This window comes from Selaginella moellendorffii, unplaced genomic scaffold, assembly GCF_000143415.4.
Source record: "Selaginella moellendorffii unplaced genomic scaffold, v1.0 SELMOscaffold_24, whole genome shotgun sequence".
Classification (NCBI taxonomy): Eukaryota; Viridiplantae; Streptophyta; class Lycopodiopsida; order Selaginellales; family Selaginellaceae; genus Selaginella; species Selaginella moellendorffii.
The window spans coordinates 726,087-741,286 of record NW_003314285.1 but is presented as its reverse complement, the minus strand read 5'-3'; the positions used below and the strand labels follow the sequence as shown (position 1 = coordinate 741,286).

The following is a 15,200-nucleotide window of genomic DNA, read 5'->3' as shown; positions in this document are numbered from 1 at the left end:
AACTATTACTGATGTAATGAGGGTGTCACAATTATTTCCTTGGAGTTTTCTTGTCCAGGAAAAGCGCCCGCGATCGATCGATCCCTAGTTCGTCAATCGCTGCTAGTGGATCGATCATGGCGGCGCTGCGCCCGCGGGCGCTTGGGGCTTTGATGCCGCTGCTATTTTTCGTGGCGATGGCGGCGGCAGTGCAGCGGGAGCGCTCGTCTGAGGCAAGCTGGGTCGAGAATACCGCGCACAAGCTGGAAGGGATGTTCCCTGCCTCGCGATCTTGGCCGGTAAGCGCGATTTCACCGCATTTCGATCCAGCTTTTCTATGGAAGCTCTCAGACTCGTCCTTGGCTGTCGCAAGGCGTTTTCTCTCAACTGGAGAATGGTACTAGGCTCTGTCGTGGCGTTTCTTGGAGCGATGTTTGCAAACGCGGCCGGCGTCGGCGGTGGCGGCCTCTTCGTTCCCTTGTTTCGGCTCTTGATTGGATTCGATGTGAAGACGTCGGCAGCTCTATCGAAATGTGAGTAGAGTTTTCCTTTTGTTCTTGTCTATCCTTCGTTCGAAGGTGAAAGTCTCTTCCTTTTTACATTTGTTGTTTGGTGCAGCGATGATTATGGGCGGTGCTGTTGCTTCAGCTCTCTACAACTTACCATCCAAGCATCCCGTGCTTGACAAGCCGCTCATAGACTACGACCTTGCGCTTCTCATACAGCCCATGCTTTTACTGGGAATTAGCATCGGAGTTATGTGCAATGTGATGTTCCCGGACTGGATCCTCACAGTTCTGCTCGTCGCTGTTCTTACTGGTAAGCACGACTTCTTTTCTTTCCTCCATGATTTTATTTCATGCTTCGTTCTAGAGCAAGCACAATATGAGCCGCTCCCACTGGTTGTTTTTTGCAGCTATGGCATTTAAAACGTTCAACAAAGGTGCATGTACCTGGAGCACGGAATCTGAGCAAAAGGTTTGCTCCTATTCTTTTGGCGTAGACAAAAATGAACAAAGTCGTGTTTCTGTTGCTAGGCCCACTGTTGTGACACCGGGGAAGAAGGTAGCGCACGACTCATTTGTTTATCACAACTTGCCCATGCCTGTGTAGATTTTGGCTCAAATTCCCGGACGGAGCCATCGTCGTCTTTGGAGCAGGGTCTGCTAGCAAAGTCCGAGCAATGTGCTCCAGTAAGCGTCGCACTGTTAAAAAATGTTGTCCTGATGATGTGGATGTTTTTTTCAAGCAGGAAGGCTTATCATCTTCGATCAAGTGGGCCAACATCTGTCTCCTTTGTACTGTGTGGACGGTCTATCTCATTCTGCAATTGCTGAAGGTACTTGATTTTTCTTTTGTGTATGATTGAGCATGACTGGTCTCATTTTCTAGTCTGGTGCCGCGACATGTGGACGTCTTTATTGGATTCTGAATGTCCTCCAAGTAAGTATCTTTCTCTGTGGCATTTTCTCAACTTTTGCTTTTGAAAACACAGGCCCCAGTTTCAATCGGAGCAACCGCAATTGGAGTGTGGAGGATTTACAGACGAGGAGATTTCGGGAAAGAAAAGCCAGCTGCGGGTCCAACTTGCGAGCAGCTCTTTTTGTATCCTCTTTATGCGGTACTCGCCGGTGTCGTTGGAGGGCTGCTAGGCATTGGAGGGGGGATGATACTGGCGCCATTGTTTCTGGAACTCGGCATAATCCCACAGGTATGACAACTTTCCCAAAGACTCGAGAGTCTGTACCAGAGCTTGGATTCCTTTTCTCTTTTCGCAGGTTACGTCCGCAACCACGACGTTTATCGTTGTCTTCTCCTCATCGATGTCCGTTGTAGAGTTCTATCTTCTGGGAAGACTTCCAGTCAGATTTGGTACGCGACAATCTTTGTTCTCGTCTTCTAACGAAACACCACCTCCTTTCACTGTCAGCTGCATATTTCACCACGCTATGCGGCATCGCAGCGTTGGTTGGCCTCCACGCAACCAAACTGTTCATCCGGAGATACGGAAGAACTTCGTTCATCATTTTTATCCTGGCGGCCATAATCGGATCAAGTGCCATCATTCTGGGTTTGTGGAAATCCTCGATCAAACTGTCAAAAAACTGACTGTGCCACGAACAATTTTCAGGAATCATTGGAGGCTTCGCGGACATTAGAAGATACATCGCAGGGGAATACATGGGATTCCACAGCCTTTGCGAAGATTGAAACCAAAGGTATGTATACGTAAAGAACAAAGAACTAGAAACAAAATCAAAGCAACACGGTACATGATCGTGTACCTGTGGTGGAGATTGTTTCGTTAAGTGATGTTTATACCAAAGGTTAGATTAAATTCTCTACCTTTGCTGGAAGAATAATGGATATGAATATTCTCTATTTCGCTCTTGCAAGCCCCTAGGGCTTGGCGGCAATGCGCAATGCGACTGGAATGCGGCGGCTTCCAATCTCCTCTCGCTGTAAGTGCGTAGGAATCGAATTCGCAATGGCGATTCCACACGCCAGCGTCTGAGCTCCAGGGATTGAGCTGGATTTCACGGAAGAATGGCTTGCGTGACTGCTTCCTTCACAGCATTGGATTCCGTGCGTGCTTGTTTGCCGGTTATTGTTCCATCGTCTCTGCTGAGGTTGAGCCAGGGAGCCAGCAGCAGCAGCGGTAGATTGTGTCACCGGCAATGCGCGAGGAAGCATTGCTTGGTGTCAGGTTTCTCTGGGACGAGATTGGATGGGACTAGGCTCAAGCGCATTGTAAGTTTCACGATACCTTTCCTTCCCTTGTTATTTCTATGACTCACCATGGTTTTTTTTCCTTGAACCAGAGGAGTTCATCCAAAGTTTTTGTTGTAGAGGCTCGTAAGAAGAACATTATCGAAGTGGAGCAGGACCAAAGCGAAGGCTCAGATGACGAGCGGGAAAAGAAAGGATTAGACATTCTCGAGGCTTCAGACACGAGCGTTTGGCTAGAAGATCTCTACCAGGTTTGCGGTGTTCTTATTTCTTCTTTGTTTCACGAAAGTTTACGAGCATCTTTTTAACAGCTCGATGACGGCGAAGACGACATCGAAGAGAATCTCTGTCTGGATGGCGTTGTAAAGGTGCTGGCATTTTATTCTTTCATTCGTCTCCAAGCCATCCCAGCGGATAACAATTGAGCATGCAGTCTTCCTCTTACGCAGGTGTACTGCACTCACTCTGAGCCAGATTATTCTCTTCCTTGGCAAAAGCAACGGCAGTTCATGAGCACTGGCAGGTACTCCGAAAACCTTGGAAAGGAAAGCTTAACTTTGATAGTTTGCTTCTTGCAGCGGTTTCGTCATATCGGGCCGAAGGTTGCTGACAAATGCACACTGTGTCGAGCACCACACACAAGTACGCCTTGCTAATTGATTGTTTTCTCTTCTCACTGAAAATTTACAGGTGCAAGTAAAAAAGCGTGGAGACGATACCAAGTTTGTTGCCAGGGTGAGTGCGTATCTCAGATTTTCTTAAAACGACTGGGATCATTTGCCATCAGGTTCTTGCTGAGGGCCCTGATTGCGACTTGGCGCTCCTTACGGTTGACAGCGAAGAGTTTTGGGAAGCTGTGGAGCCTTTAAAGTTTGGAAGCTTGCCTAGGCTACAGGTTTCAAATGTTCCTTTGAAAGTTTAGTCCATCTCCTGACTACTGTTATATTAGGATCCTGTGATTGTTGTGGGCTACCCAATGGGTGGTGAAACCATATCAGTGACCAGTGGTGTGGTTTCCCGTATAGAAGTAAGAAGGTTTGGTAGTTATATCGAAAGCTAAAATGCCTGGCTTTTCAGGTAACGTCGTATGTACATGGAGCATCTGAGCTACTTGGGGTCCAGATCGACGCAGCCATCAATGCTGGTAACTTTGAGGTTGTAAGTAAGGGTTCCAAAGTTTATATTGTTTTCCAGGAAACAGCGGTGGTCCTGCCTTCAACGAAGAGGGTGAATGCGTGGGAATCGCCTTTCAGGTTTCTCTTTCTGTTTTATGTGGAGTGGCAATCAACCGTAGTTCGTTTTACTTTTCAGTCATTGAAGGATATGGATGTAGAAAACATTGGTTTTGTGATTCCCACAGCTGTAATATTTCATTTTTTGAAGGACTTCGAACAAAACGGAAGATACACTGGCAAGTATACATAATTTTCAAAGTATTTTTCTAAACTTTCTTTCGGTGCAATCAGGCTTTCCATCATTAGCCGTTTGGTGGCAAAAGCTGGAAAACTCAGCAATGCGAGCCTCGTTAAAGATGAAAAGTGGGCAGAAGGTATATGTGATGACCGTATATATGCATCTGAACTTTGTTTCAGGGTGTGCTTATTCGAAGAGTTGAGCCACTTGCCCCCGTTGCCAGCGCCGTGAAGGCTGTAAGTGATGTGTAATTTGTAATGGACTCTGACCTTTTCTCTTTGACAGGGCGATGTTTTGTTAAGTTTTGATGGTGTACCTATAGCTAACGAAGGAACAGTTTCTTTCCGGACAGGGGAACGAATCGATTTTGAGTTTCTTGTCACTCAAAAGTATGTCTGTAGGTTTTCCCTTGCTGCTCGTTTTTTACAAGGTTTTGCTAGCAGATTCTCAGGCGAAACAGCAGAATTAGAGCTTCTTCGTGATGGGAAGGAACTGAAAGTCCAAACAGTTTTTAAACCTCCTGTTCGGCTGGTGAGCACTTTAAATCTCTCAACACCTTTCAGTACCCTTCACTCGTCCTGTGCAGGTTCCTGTTCACCTAGCATCTAAAATGCCTTCGTATTTCATTGTTGCGGGCCTCGTCTTCGTCCCACTGTGCTTTCCTTACCTCGAGTAAGCTTACAAATTTGGTCGGCATAAGCAGCTGCTTAAAAAATAAAAACTTCTGTTGTTTCCAGGTCAGAGTGCGACCTCGGTGAAGCGGAAGTATCAGTAAGTAATGTATAGCATTGCCGAGTTACTCGTAACGATGTGCTTTCAAACAGGGAAAGCTGAGAGAAATCGCGAGGAATGGCATGGTGGAGTTTGAAGACCAGCAAGTCATAGTTATGTCACAGGTAAACACTACATTTTTTTGTTTTTAACTACAAACGTGAAAACATTTTATCTAGGTACTGGCGCATCCTGTCAACGCAGGCTATGAAAATCTCCAGAACGTGGAGGTAGGCGTTGGCTCGTTGGTGTTGTCCTCGTTTGGACAAAACTAAGAACCTTGAATCTTAGGTGCTGACTTTCAACGGGGAGAAAATTCGCAATTTGAGGCAGTTCTCTAGATTGGTCGACTGTAAGTTCCTCGTGGTTTCTACCTTTGATCACTGAAACTTATTGGTAAACCACAGCCTGCACAGAGGAATTCATGCGTTTCGAGCTGGAAAGACACATCTTGGTGGTGCTGGAAACCAAGTCGGCTCGGTTAGCGAACGAGCAAATCCTGAGAGACTTTCACGTACCATCGGAGAGGTCTTTGGATCTCGTGGAAGGTCACACCCCAGTGACATCGCACGAGATAAATGGCCGAGATGCGTTACCAGGCAGCATACAGCCAGCAGCAGCAGCTTAAAAAAAAGGAAAGAAGGAAAACTTCTCATCACATTCAAACTGTAAAGCTCAGAAATTATAATCACTTATTCTTTCGCCAGCAAAATTCTTTATATATGACTAGATTGACTAAAGCTGAATTATAGTTACGTATTCACATATGACGATCAAAACCATGGTTCCCTGCTTAATGTTAAATGATTTGACCTGTGACAAGCATACTATTGAGGCTAATTTTCTTGGACATCAAGCTCGAAGTAAAAGTTCGTATTGTTTTTTTGGTCCGTCTCACAAAAGCTCCATGAAGCTTCTGTGATGAAGCTCGCTGGCTCAAACTCTGGCAAATGGAGCTCGACGCTATACAGACCACTCTTGACCAATGTCATTGAGAAAACCATGAGGATGGTACGAATTTTATGTAAAATTATAATTTTTAAATAAACCTGAACTTATTACATTTAAAAACAAAAAAAGAAAACTAAAGAATCTATGCATATACCAATCCCTTTTTAGTTCAATAAATATTAATTATAATCTAATCACATGGGTTTGTATTTGAAGCCCACAACACTCTTAATATAGGATGCTTAGAAAATATTTTTTGATGAGATTCATATAATAATAAATTGCAATCATTTTGAAGTGAAAGAAATGTTTTAATTTTACAATACTTTGTCTTACAATAAATATTTGGGGACCATATTACATCTTTATTTTCAGAATATAAAACTATATTTCCATCCATTTGTATTTTAAATTCGCAATTTTGAAAGTATTTAGATCCTTTATACCATCTTATAGAATTTTTAATATATAAAATTAAAACACAATTATAATGTAAATATAAATGGGCTTTACTATTTGGAGATATTAAAAATTCAGATGCTTTTAAAACATTAAAAGGCATATTGCTAATTAGTGTTGTTAAATAAATCCTACAATCATGTAAGTTATCTAAATTATACTTATCTATACTTTCAGATCCATGATTATGAAATAATTTTGCAAAAAACTCAATACAATAATAACCAGCTATTATTCTGAAAAATAATGGACGCAAAACTTGAATACGCAAACGATAACTTTCTAATAAGTTAGTAAACTCTATTCTCATATTATCACCATTATCTTGTTCATATTCATCAAGTTTTGCACTACAAGTTAAATCAATCATTTTTCTATCAGTGCTATAAATCCAAAGTTGATTAACACATTCCATAGGTCCTTGTATATCATCTTCAAGTGTAAATTCAAGTTCCATACTTTGACCTTTTGGTATATCTACAGAAGGAATTTTATTTATCATTGCTTTCATACTATTTAAAATTAGTATAACACTTTTTTCTGTTATATTATATCTACCACTATAAGTAATTTTCATTGAAAGAGATTTCACATGTAAATAAATTAAAATATAAAATTTTATGATTGAAAATACTTTCATCTTAAAATAGATATATAAACTTGTTCGTAAATAAATACTTAAAAATTTATATATTAAATCCTGTATAAATTTTTAAAATATATTTCTAAGGTTTATAATTATAGAAAATACTCACATATGATCAATGATCTTGAAAACAATAAATAATATTTAAAAGTACTCTAGCTTTTAGCTTTTTAGTAAAAATTTATATTTCTTATGTAATTTTATACTTTAAACAATATTTCTTTCTGAAAAGCTACCTAGTTACAGAAATATAATTAAATGTTTAATAATTTCAAAGATACATATCAATAGAGCATATTTTAAGTATCTACTAAATATGAGATTAATTTAGTGAGTAAATGATAGAAAAATATATGCAAAACTTGGATCTTTTATAATATCTTGAATCATTTTTACAATGATATATTAAAGCATTAAAGTCTCTAAACATCATAAATTTTATTATTATTAATTAGAAAAAATTCTAAATCCTATTCATTAATTCTAAAGAAATAAAATGTCAACAAGATAGAACTCTGGAAATGTATGTGAAGAATAAGAGCTGTACTAAGTACAAAACCAAGCCTCTAGCAACACTCCATGTTGTGATTGTTCTTACATTCTTAGCAAATGCTTAGCAACTGTAGCATGGAAAAGCATTCTTAGAATGGAAACCAACTCTAAATCCTGTGACGAACAAAACCGGAGAGGTCTTCGGCGCTCCTGGAATACCCCCGTGACCAGGTACAGGCAATCACCACATTCGAACTGTAAAGGAAAGATATAATCACTTATTCTTTCGTCAGAAAAACTCTTTATATATGAGTAGAAGTATTGATCGGGAAGTCGCTCGCGTTCAGGCAGATGCCTGGAGTCCGATCACTCCTGTGGGAGTTGAAAGAAGTTTAAGCGAGATACTCTATCAAAGTATACAAAAGCTTACCGCAAGCAAGACGTCCACCAGCGTTTCCCGTCGACTTGCTCAGCTCGTGTCCACCTGAAAACTCCGAGAAGGTAACAATCAAGACCAACAGTGGAAAACCAAAATGAAAGAACCTTTGCCAAGATCATCACGATCCGCATGAACGACGACGGCTCGGCCCACAATCGAGTTTGCCCCAGCTAGAGGAATCTAAAACACGAGAACGAAAAGAAAAAGGAGGAGAAGTTCGTGAAGGAAAAATGAAAAGCATAAGGTACCTGCTTGTCCTTGATGACGAACTCCGCAACTCCTGAAAAGAAGCAAATCAGAATCAAAGCTCTCTACAGTGGACGAAACTTACCATCGGGGCCTGCGGTCACATTCCCTAGATCGCCAGCGTGCCGGATTTTATCGCTTGGATCCCCATGCTCCAGATTATTTGGGTTGAAATGAGCGCCTAGACAAGAAATCACAAGCTTTTTCAGCTCAAAGCTCAAATCTTTCCCCAGCTATCGACCCCTACCTGTGGACAAACATCCGTTCGTGGTATCGCCCAATGCGTGGACGTGGAAGCCGTGCTCGCCCGCAACCAAGCCCGTGATCTTTCCAGACACCGTAGTACCTGCAAAACTCGCAGATCAATAGGGCTTTTCCGCCGAAATTGCTCTCACCTTCGCCGTCCTCGACGAAGCTCACGACTCCAGATACGCCAGTCCCGGCAAGAACAGCCACCGCTTTGAGAGGCGCCATAGCTAGCTCCAAATCCAAGCTCGATAGAACGAAAGAATGGAAATGAGGAAGCCTAGTCGTCTAGAACATTCCGATCCGGCCGTCCATTTAAACCGTTTATTCAACGGCCTGGATTGATCCGCGCTTAATGTGAAATGAGCGGGAGAGATGCGTTCAAGTGGACGGCTGCGATGCTAGGGCTCCTGGCTATCGCGAAGAATGCTTGGCGCAGCGGGGGGATGCCTCGCCACAGCACAATGGTGGCCTCCTCCAGCGGGGAAACTGTCAAATTATTGCGCAGCCCAGGCCACTGGAGCTGCTGATTCTCGTGTAAGTTCCTTGCGACCGATCTAACGCCTCATATCTACTCTCAGATTTCGCAGAGCAGGACGCAGCAGCTACTGCGATTAAGATCCGTGTCGACAATCTACGCAGGCTGGCGTCGAATGGCGCGACGCTACTGTCTGGGATCAATCTGGAAATCAAAGCTGGAACAATTCATGGCCTCATTGGCCCTTCTGGAAGTGGCAAATCGACAGTGTTGCGAGCATTGAATCGGCTATGGGAGCCTCCTGCTCGAGCGATTTTCTTGGATGGAGCGGACATCACACAGCTCGAAGTTATAGGACTGAGACGTCGAGTTGGAATGGTGTTCCAGGCTGCGTGCTTGTTCCCTGGTAAGATCGTCACTTTTCTCTTCTTCTCTCCAATCATTCCTTTTATCTTTCTTCTTTTTGGTTTCGTAGGAAGCGTCGCTGACAATGTGAGATATGGCCCGCTTCTTCGAGGAGTCCATCTCTCTGACGAAAGAATCGAGGAGCTTCTCGTGCGAGCGGGCATCGCTGATCCAAGCAAAAGGTTTGCATCAAAGTCCGAGAAGGAGCTCTCTGGTGGCGAGGCTCAGCGTGTCTCGCTAGCTCGGACTCTGGCAAACGAGCCCGAGGTTCTACTGCTAGACGAGCCAACCAGTGCTTTAGATCCACTCTCGACCAATCTCGTGGAGAAAACCGTGATGGAGCTCCGGAGGGATGGTATGACCGTGGTTTTAGTCTCTCACAACATGCAGCAGATAGAGCGCATTGTTGACGTTGCCACTTTTCTCTGTGATGGATCTGTGGTGGACACGGGAACTCTGGAGCAACTTAAGCAGCTCCGTGTTCCAGTGCTCCAGCAGTTTTTCTCGATCAGTTCAATCTAGTAGTTTCTTTATTGCCTTACATAGAAAAAAAAGTTTACATGTCATTTATTAACATGGGCTTGTATTTGAAGCCCATAATGCTCTTGATATAGGATGTTTTAAAAATGTTTTTTGATGGGATTCATATAATACTAAATTGCAATCATTTTGAAGTGAAAGAAATGTTTTAAGTTCACAGCCTTTAGTTTTGCAATAAATATTTGGGGACCATATTATATCTTTATTTTCAGAATATAACACAATATTTCCATCCATCTGTATTTTAAATTCACATTTTTTAAAATGATCTGATCCTTTATACCATCTTATAGAAGTCTTAATATATAACACCAACATGCAGTTAAGATGTAAATATAAATGGGCTTTTCTATTTGGAGATATTAAAAACTGATAGGCCTTCAATGAATTAAATGGCATATTACTAATTAATATAGTTTGATAAATTTCACAATCATATAAACTATTTAGAGTGTAGCTGTTAATACTACGAGTTCCTCTACTATACATATATTTTTCTATGAACTCAATAGCATATAAACCAGATAATAATCTAAAGTATAATGGACGTAAATTTTGAATATTAGTACGATATGTTTGTAATAAATTATTAAATTGTAGCCTTGTATTATTTCCATGGTCTTGTTCATATTCATTAAGATTTGTACTGCAAGTTGTATCAATCATTTTTCCATTAGAACTATAAATCCATAATTGATTTATACATGTTATATTTCCCTGTATATTATCGTGAATTGTATATTCGAATTGCATACTTTGACCTTTTGGTATTTCTTCAGAAGAAATACTATTAATCATTAAATCCATAGCTTCTAAAACTAATTTAGCACTCTCATTTGTCATTTTATATTTACCAGCATAGCTAAATTTCATAGAAATAGACATTTTAAATAAATAAAAACATAAAAAATAATAATATAATTTTAACATTTCTTATATTCTGAATTTAGAGAAATATTTTTAACTGTTATATACAGAAAAATATTTTTTCTTTAATAAAGTTATGTTTCTCTTTTACATTCTACTTTTTATAATAACTTTTTCCTAGTTTAAGAACTTGTTTTTATTAACTATCTACAACAATGCTATTATAGTTTTGAAATTTATTCTATAATTATTTCTTATAATACATGGGAACCATTATTTACATATATTATTAAGCTTATATATACATGAATTAAATGGCATCTATAATATTTAAAAGCATTTGTTAGGTCTAGGTGTATAGCTCCAATGCTATATACCATTATTAATATGTAGGGATTTTGGTAACTATTGAATTGATTTCAATTTAGACCACTTGCTTTTGTATATAAGTTAGGGTTTTAGGGCTTATAAAATATACACATTTTTATATTATAAGCACTTGCATTGGTAGAGATGAGGAGCAATTCTAGTTGTATTTGAAAAGTGCTTAGATTTATATTTTTTGTTTAGACCTAACTTTTGCTCTTTCTTTTCATTCATCTTCATGGTAAAGTAGTATGCTCCTTTGCAAAAACTTCCTCTTTTAACTTGGAGTAGCAATTGGTGCAATTGCTTGATATTATGTGATTGTAGTTGAACAATTAAACACAATTGATAGTGGTGTTGATGATATATAGTGCAACTTTTTCTGCTTTTACTATTAATCCTTTCATCTTATTAAATTTATTCCATAAGAATTTTGGGGATGAAGTGTACCATTATGTCGTAAATGTGACTATATGTATTGAAAATTACTTATCAACTAATCCTTTCATTACTACCATGACGGCAGGATGTCAATATTGCTAAACTCATTTTTAGTCTCTACCTAAGGTAGTTGAGAAATTGGCCTTTGCATGTGCATTTGGCCAAAAAAGCATAAAGACAAAATTCTTATATGCTATTAGTCAAGTATACTTGATATAGTTAGAGAAACTCATTCATTAACTTGCACTTGTTAATGTTGGGAACTCTTACAATATTGAGTTTGGTCCCTCAATATTTGCTAAATGATAGATTACTATGTCCGCCAAGACACTCTTGCTATCATGCCCCATGTATTAGTCCTATTCAGTCCTAATGGCTATTTATAGAAAGTGTCAATTTATGAGTTAGGCATATCTATGGAATGTAGAGCTTGTCTTGAATATGATGGTGTTATTCCTACATCCAAATTTATAATTTAATATTATTCCATATTTAGTAAGTTTTCATGATTGTCCTAGAGACTAACTTCTAGAATTGGGGTGAAAGTTCAAAGCATGTGTTCCTTAAAGGGAGGGGTTCCAAATGTAATTCTTCTAGTAATTCTAGTAATTACACCCCCTTGAGGAATACATACTTTGGGTATGCCTTATAGCACAAATTACTAATTCTATATTTAGTATGTTTCAAGCTTGTCCTAAAGACTAACCTCTTGTATTAAGGGTAAAAGCCCAAAGTATGCATTCTTTAGGAGGGGTGTGAAAGTTCAAAATATATAGTAAGGATAGTGGGTAGATTAGGCATGGCTAACCAACTTAAGGCAATGCTATAACTCTTGCTTGCATGCTTGTTTTTGTTTTACATTTGACTTGGGTCTAAACCCAAGTTTTATACCATGCTAACTGGTGGAATACCTATATTTTTATGCATATTGAAATAGTGCCAAACTCCATTTAGCTCTGTTTTACGTGTTGGACTTAGCATACTATATGCTTCAATGCTTTTGCTCTTTAGCTCCATATTTAAGAGTTTGCCTCTATCCCTTCATTCAGTGGCCCAAGGCTCTAAAACTTTAGTTCTACTCTATTATCTTTGGATATATGGCATATGACATATGGCACATAGAGGGTTTAAATTCCATTTCATAGTTATCCTATGGCAAATCACTATAGGAAAAAGGGTGAAAACCATATATGTTACACATTGGTCACTTTATGGTGATTATTATCTATCATTCTTGGGATGATATTTGGCATTTAAACAAGTTTCCCACATGTCTTCAAGGGATAGTTTTTCAATAGTATAATGGTTTGAATGTAGCCGCTTATGTAGAATTAAAGCTTTATCTTAGATGTGCCTTCTAGTAATTACATCATCTTTGTCAAGGTTCATTTGAGTTAGTTATGCAATTTGGTATTCACTTTCTAAACTTTTTGCTTTGTATATGTAGCACACGTAGTTTTCACCCTTCATCCTATGATAATTTACCATAGGAACGAAGCTAAACTCCTAAGTATGGAACTAAGGAGCAATGGAATTGGAGCACAGTGCAACTCTCGAGCATATAGCCCAAAGAACAAAGAGACAGAAACACAAAGCAACTTTAAATAGTCCTAGAGCATCCAGCATCCTAATGCTAGAACCAGCATGCAAAATGGAGCCAAATGAAGTCTAGTGCTATTTCAACATACTGATATCCTAACATGAGGACATGGGTACTCCACCAACTAGTATGGTGTGGAACTTGGGCTTAGACACAAGCCGGACGTAGAACAAGGACAAACATGCAAGCAAGAGTTAAACTATGCCTTAGGTTAGTCAGCCATGCCCAACTTACCCACTATCCCTACTATATATTTGAAACACCCCCCTAGAGGAACACACGCTTTGGGCTTTCACCCCAAGCCACCCTTAGTACTAGGAATTAGTCTTTAGGATAAGCTTGAAATTTACTAAATATGGAATGTCTCTAGATTGTGAATTTGGACATGGATAAACATCATTGTGTTCAGGACAATCTTTATGTTCTATAGATATGCCAAATGAGCAAATTTAGACACTTTTCATAAATAGCATTTGGGACTAGAATGAGACTAACATAAAAGGCATGATAGTGAGAGTGTTTGGCAAACACAATAAGCTATCATCCAGCGATATTGAGGGATTAATCTCAATACGCGAGGGTTCTTGTCAAGCCAGTGCAAGATAAAGTAAAAGAAAACTTAGGAATTAACCTAAGTGATATTATCTTTGTCAAGGGTCATTTGAGTTAATTATACACTTAAGAATTTTATCCTTATGTTCATCCGGCCAAATACAGATGCAAAGTTCAATTTACTAACACTTGAATAAGAGGGACTAATAAAGGGTCTAGCAATACTAACTTTCTACCATTGTGGTAGTAAGGAAAAAATATCTGAAAGGACTAGTTGACAAATAACTTTCAATATCTGAAGTCATATTTGCGACAGTGTAAAGTGAAATATATCGGAGCAAATTTTAATACTACTACTGCCCATGTTCAAAGATAAGGATGAGGACATAGTTATGGCCATGATATTTACTGGGCATATAATGAAGCTAATCATACATCATTTGTATCAATATTTCCTTAATTGGCATCCTTCATTTCCTAGGTGGAAGCCTTAGCATCAACATCATGTAATGTAAAAAGTCTTGACATAGAGATCTTTAAAAAAAAATAACCATGAGAGTAATAGAGATTCTTGCTTGAATAAGTTAATAACCCTTCATCTTTTTTTTGGAAGTATTAATAAAAAGTTCACTTAGCACTAATTTATTTAGTATTCACTTTTTAAGCTCATTTTTATAACAATATCTTCTTTATATTGGTTGATATAGGTTTGAGTTCATCTTTTATTGTTTGGTTTGTTGCCATATGTTATCATTTACATTTGCATCATACAATAGAGTCAGTCTTCATTCTCTATGGCAATGAAAGTATACATGCATATACATAGGATTGATTTGCTATGGAAGGAATATACTAATTTCTTTGATTTTGATTTATCTTCTAAGACCAAGATTACAACTCATCATCCTATTCCAACTGGAGATGTTTGTTTAATCACAGTTCCTCTTTAGTGTTGATTATTACAGGAGATCAAAATTCAATAAGCGAATATCAAGAAGATATTGGAGAAAAGTGTCATCTAAAAGTTTTGGAAAGCATATAAACTTTGTCTTATGATGAAGTTTGATGAAAATATTCAATTTTGCATTAACTATTAATTGTTAAATAATTTGATTATCCCAGATATATACCCTTTTTGGCACACTAGCAATCTCTTGAATCATTTGGGGCAAAGTTGTTGATTTACCAAGTTAGATATCATTTTTGGGTATTAACAAGTGTCTATGGCTGAAGAAGATATTCCCAAGATTAATTTTTATACACCATTTAGTTTTTGATAATATCATTCAATTTTAACAATGCTTTGGTGACATTTTAGTGTATGATGGATGAAATTATTTATGATATGCTAAAAATAACTATCATCTCCATTAATGATGTTTAAATCCACTCAAAGGGGACATAAAAAGAGCATGTTGTAATGTCTAAAATGGATTGACTATAAAAAGTTATATTGAAGCTAAAGCAATCTAAATGTGTATTTGGCTTTAAAAACATAATTTATTTTGGGTATGGTTTGCAAGTTAATCATAAAAAACTTGTGATTATTTTACTCCAAAACGTATATAAATGATGTGTA

At 38.6% G+C, this 15,200-nt stretch overlaps 4 protein-coding genes across 6 annotated transcripts; 3 read left to right on the top strand and 1 right to left on the bottom strand.

Annotated features, from left to right (window-relative positions):
* The first annotated feature begins 39 nt into the window (after positions 1-39).
* On the top strand, positions 40-2,361 carry LOC9658068 (sulfite exporter TauE/SafE family protein 3). Its single transcript, XM_002974360.2, has 12 exons — positions 40-278; positions 353-512; positions 598-798; positions 896-957; positions 1,017-1,044; positions 1,093-1,172; positions 1,232-1,318; positions 1,372-1,422; positions 1,475-1,690; positions 1,758-1,851; positions 1,910-2,050; positions 2,111-2,361. Exons 1-12 carry the CDS (start codon positions 117-119, stop codon positions 2,188-2,190), a joined length of 1,362 nt encoding a protein of 453 aa, XP_002974406.2. The 5' UTR covers positions 40-116; the 3' UTR covers positions 2,191-2,361.
* LOC9657406 (protease Do-like 2, chloroplastic) lies at positions 2,361-5,612 on the top strand. Its single transcript, XM_024679266.1, has 22 exons — positions 2,361-2,441; positions 2,555-2,730; positions 2,802-2,960; positions 3,021-3,077; positions 3,159-3,232; positions 3,288-3,351; positions 3,400-3,444; positions 3,497-3,604; positions 3,659-3,736; positions 3,787-3,853; positions 3,904-3,962; positions 4,021-4,120; positions 4,176-4,258; positions 4,302-4,358; positions 4,408-4,511; positions 4,566-4,653; positions 4,709-4,794; positions 4,860-4,893; positions 4,947-5,018; positions 5,073-5,123; positions 5,185-5,245; positions 5,301-5,612. The coding sequence occupies exons 1-22, from the start codon at positions 2,396-2,398 to the stop codon at positions 5,519-5,521; spliced, it is 1,890 nt and encodes a 629-aa protein (XP_024535034.1). The 5' UTR covers positions 2,361-2,395; the 3' UTR covers positions 5,522-5,612.
* A 1,892-nt stretch (positions 5,613-7,504) lies between these two features.
* LOC9658067 (superoxide dismutase [Cu-Zn]) lies at positions 7,505-8,667 on the bottom strand. The gene is made up of 7 exons (XM_002974186.2): positions 8,522-8,667; positions 8,374-8,472; positions 8,212-8,307; positions 8,129-8,160; positions 7,985-8,060; positions 7,872-7,925; positions 7,505-7,813 (listed from the first exon to the last, which is right to left on the bottom strand). The coding sequence occupies exons 1-7, from the start codon at positions 8,598-8,600 to the stop codon at positions 7,785-7,787; spliced, it is 465 nt and encodes a 154-aa protein (XP_002974232.1). The 5' UTR covers positions 8,601-8,667; the 3' UTR covers positions 7,505-7,784.
* A 113-nt stretch (positions 8,668-8,780) lies between these two features.
* Positions 8,781-9,793, top strand: LOC9657405 (ABC transporter I family member 17). 3 transcript variants are annotated; one of them, XM_024679265.1, is made up of 3 exons: positions 8,781-8,907; positions 8,954-9,256; positions 9,326-9,793. In XM_024679265.1, the coding sequence occupies exons 1-3, from the start codon at positions 8,799-8,801 to the stop codon at positions 9,775-9,777; spliced, it is 864 nt and encodes a 287-aa protein (XP_024535033.1). In that variant the 5' UTR covers positions 8,781-8,798; the 3' UTR covers positions 9,778-9,793. The 3 variants fall into 3 exon arrangements, with proteins under 3 accessions (XP_024535033.1, XP_024535031.1, XP_024535032.1); XM_024679263.1 differs by having other exon boundaries at positions 8,954-9,793; XM_024679264.1 differs by having other exon boundaries at positions 8,781-8,909; positions 8,968-9,793.
* Positions 9,794-15,200: the final 5,407 nt, after the last annotated feature.

Excerpts from the sequence above, each read along its gene's own strand:
- LOC9658068 (XM_002974360.2), top strand. The coding sequence starts at position 117 with ATGGCGGCGCTGCGCCCGCGGGCGCTTGGGGCTTTGATGCCGCTGCTA. Across the intron at positions 513-597 it reads GTCGGCAGCTCTATCGAAAT|CGATGATTATGGGCGGTGCT; the intron begins GTGAGTAGAGTT and ends TGTTTGGTGCAG. Across the intron at positions 1,691-1,757 it reads AACTCGGCATAATCCCACAG|GTTACGTCCGCAACCACGAC; the intron begins GTATGACAACTT and ends CTCTTTTCGCAG.
- LOC9657406 (XM_024679266.1), top strand. The coding sequence starts at position 2,396 with ATGCGCAATGCGACTGGAATGCGGCGGCTTCCAATCTCCTCTCGCT. Across the intron at positions 2,961-3,020 it reads GGCTAGAAGATCTCTACCAG|CTCGATGACGGCGAAGACGA; the intron begins GTTTGCGGTGTT and ends TCTTTTTAACAG. Across the intron at positions 4,512-4,565 it reads GAGTTTCTTGTCACTCAAAA|ATTCTCAGGCGAAACAGCAG; the intron begins GTATGTCTGTAG and ends TTTTGCTAGCAG.
- LOC9658067 (XM_002974186.2), bottom strand. The coding sequence starts at position 8,600 with ATGGCGCCTCTCAAAGCGGTGGCTGTTCTTGCCGGGACTGGCGTATCT. Across the intron at positions 8,308-8,373 it reads GAACGGATGTTTGTCCACAG|GCGCTCATTTCAACCCAAAT; the intron begins GTAGGGGTCGAT and ends TTTCTTGTCTAG. Across the intron at positions 8,061-8,128 it reads TCGTCATCAAGGACAAGCAG|ATTCCTCTAGCTGGGGCAAA; the intron begins GTACCTTATGCT and ends CTCGTGTTTTAG.
- LOC9657405 (XM_024679263.1), top strand. The coding sequence starts at position 8,799 with ATGCTTGGCGCAGCGGGGGGATGCCTCGCCACAGCACAATGGTGGCCT. Across the intron at positions 8,908-8,953 it reads CACTGGAGCTGCTGATTCTC|ATTTCGCAGAGCAGGACGCA; the intron begins GTGTAAGTTCCT and ends ATCTACTCTCAG.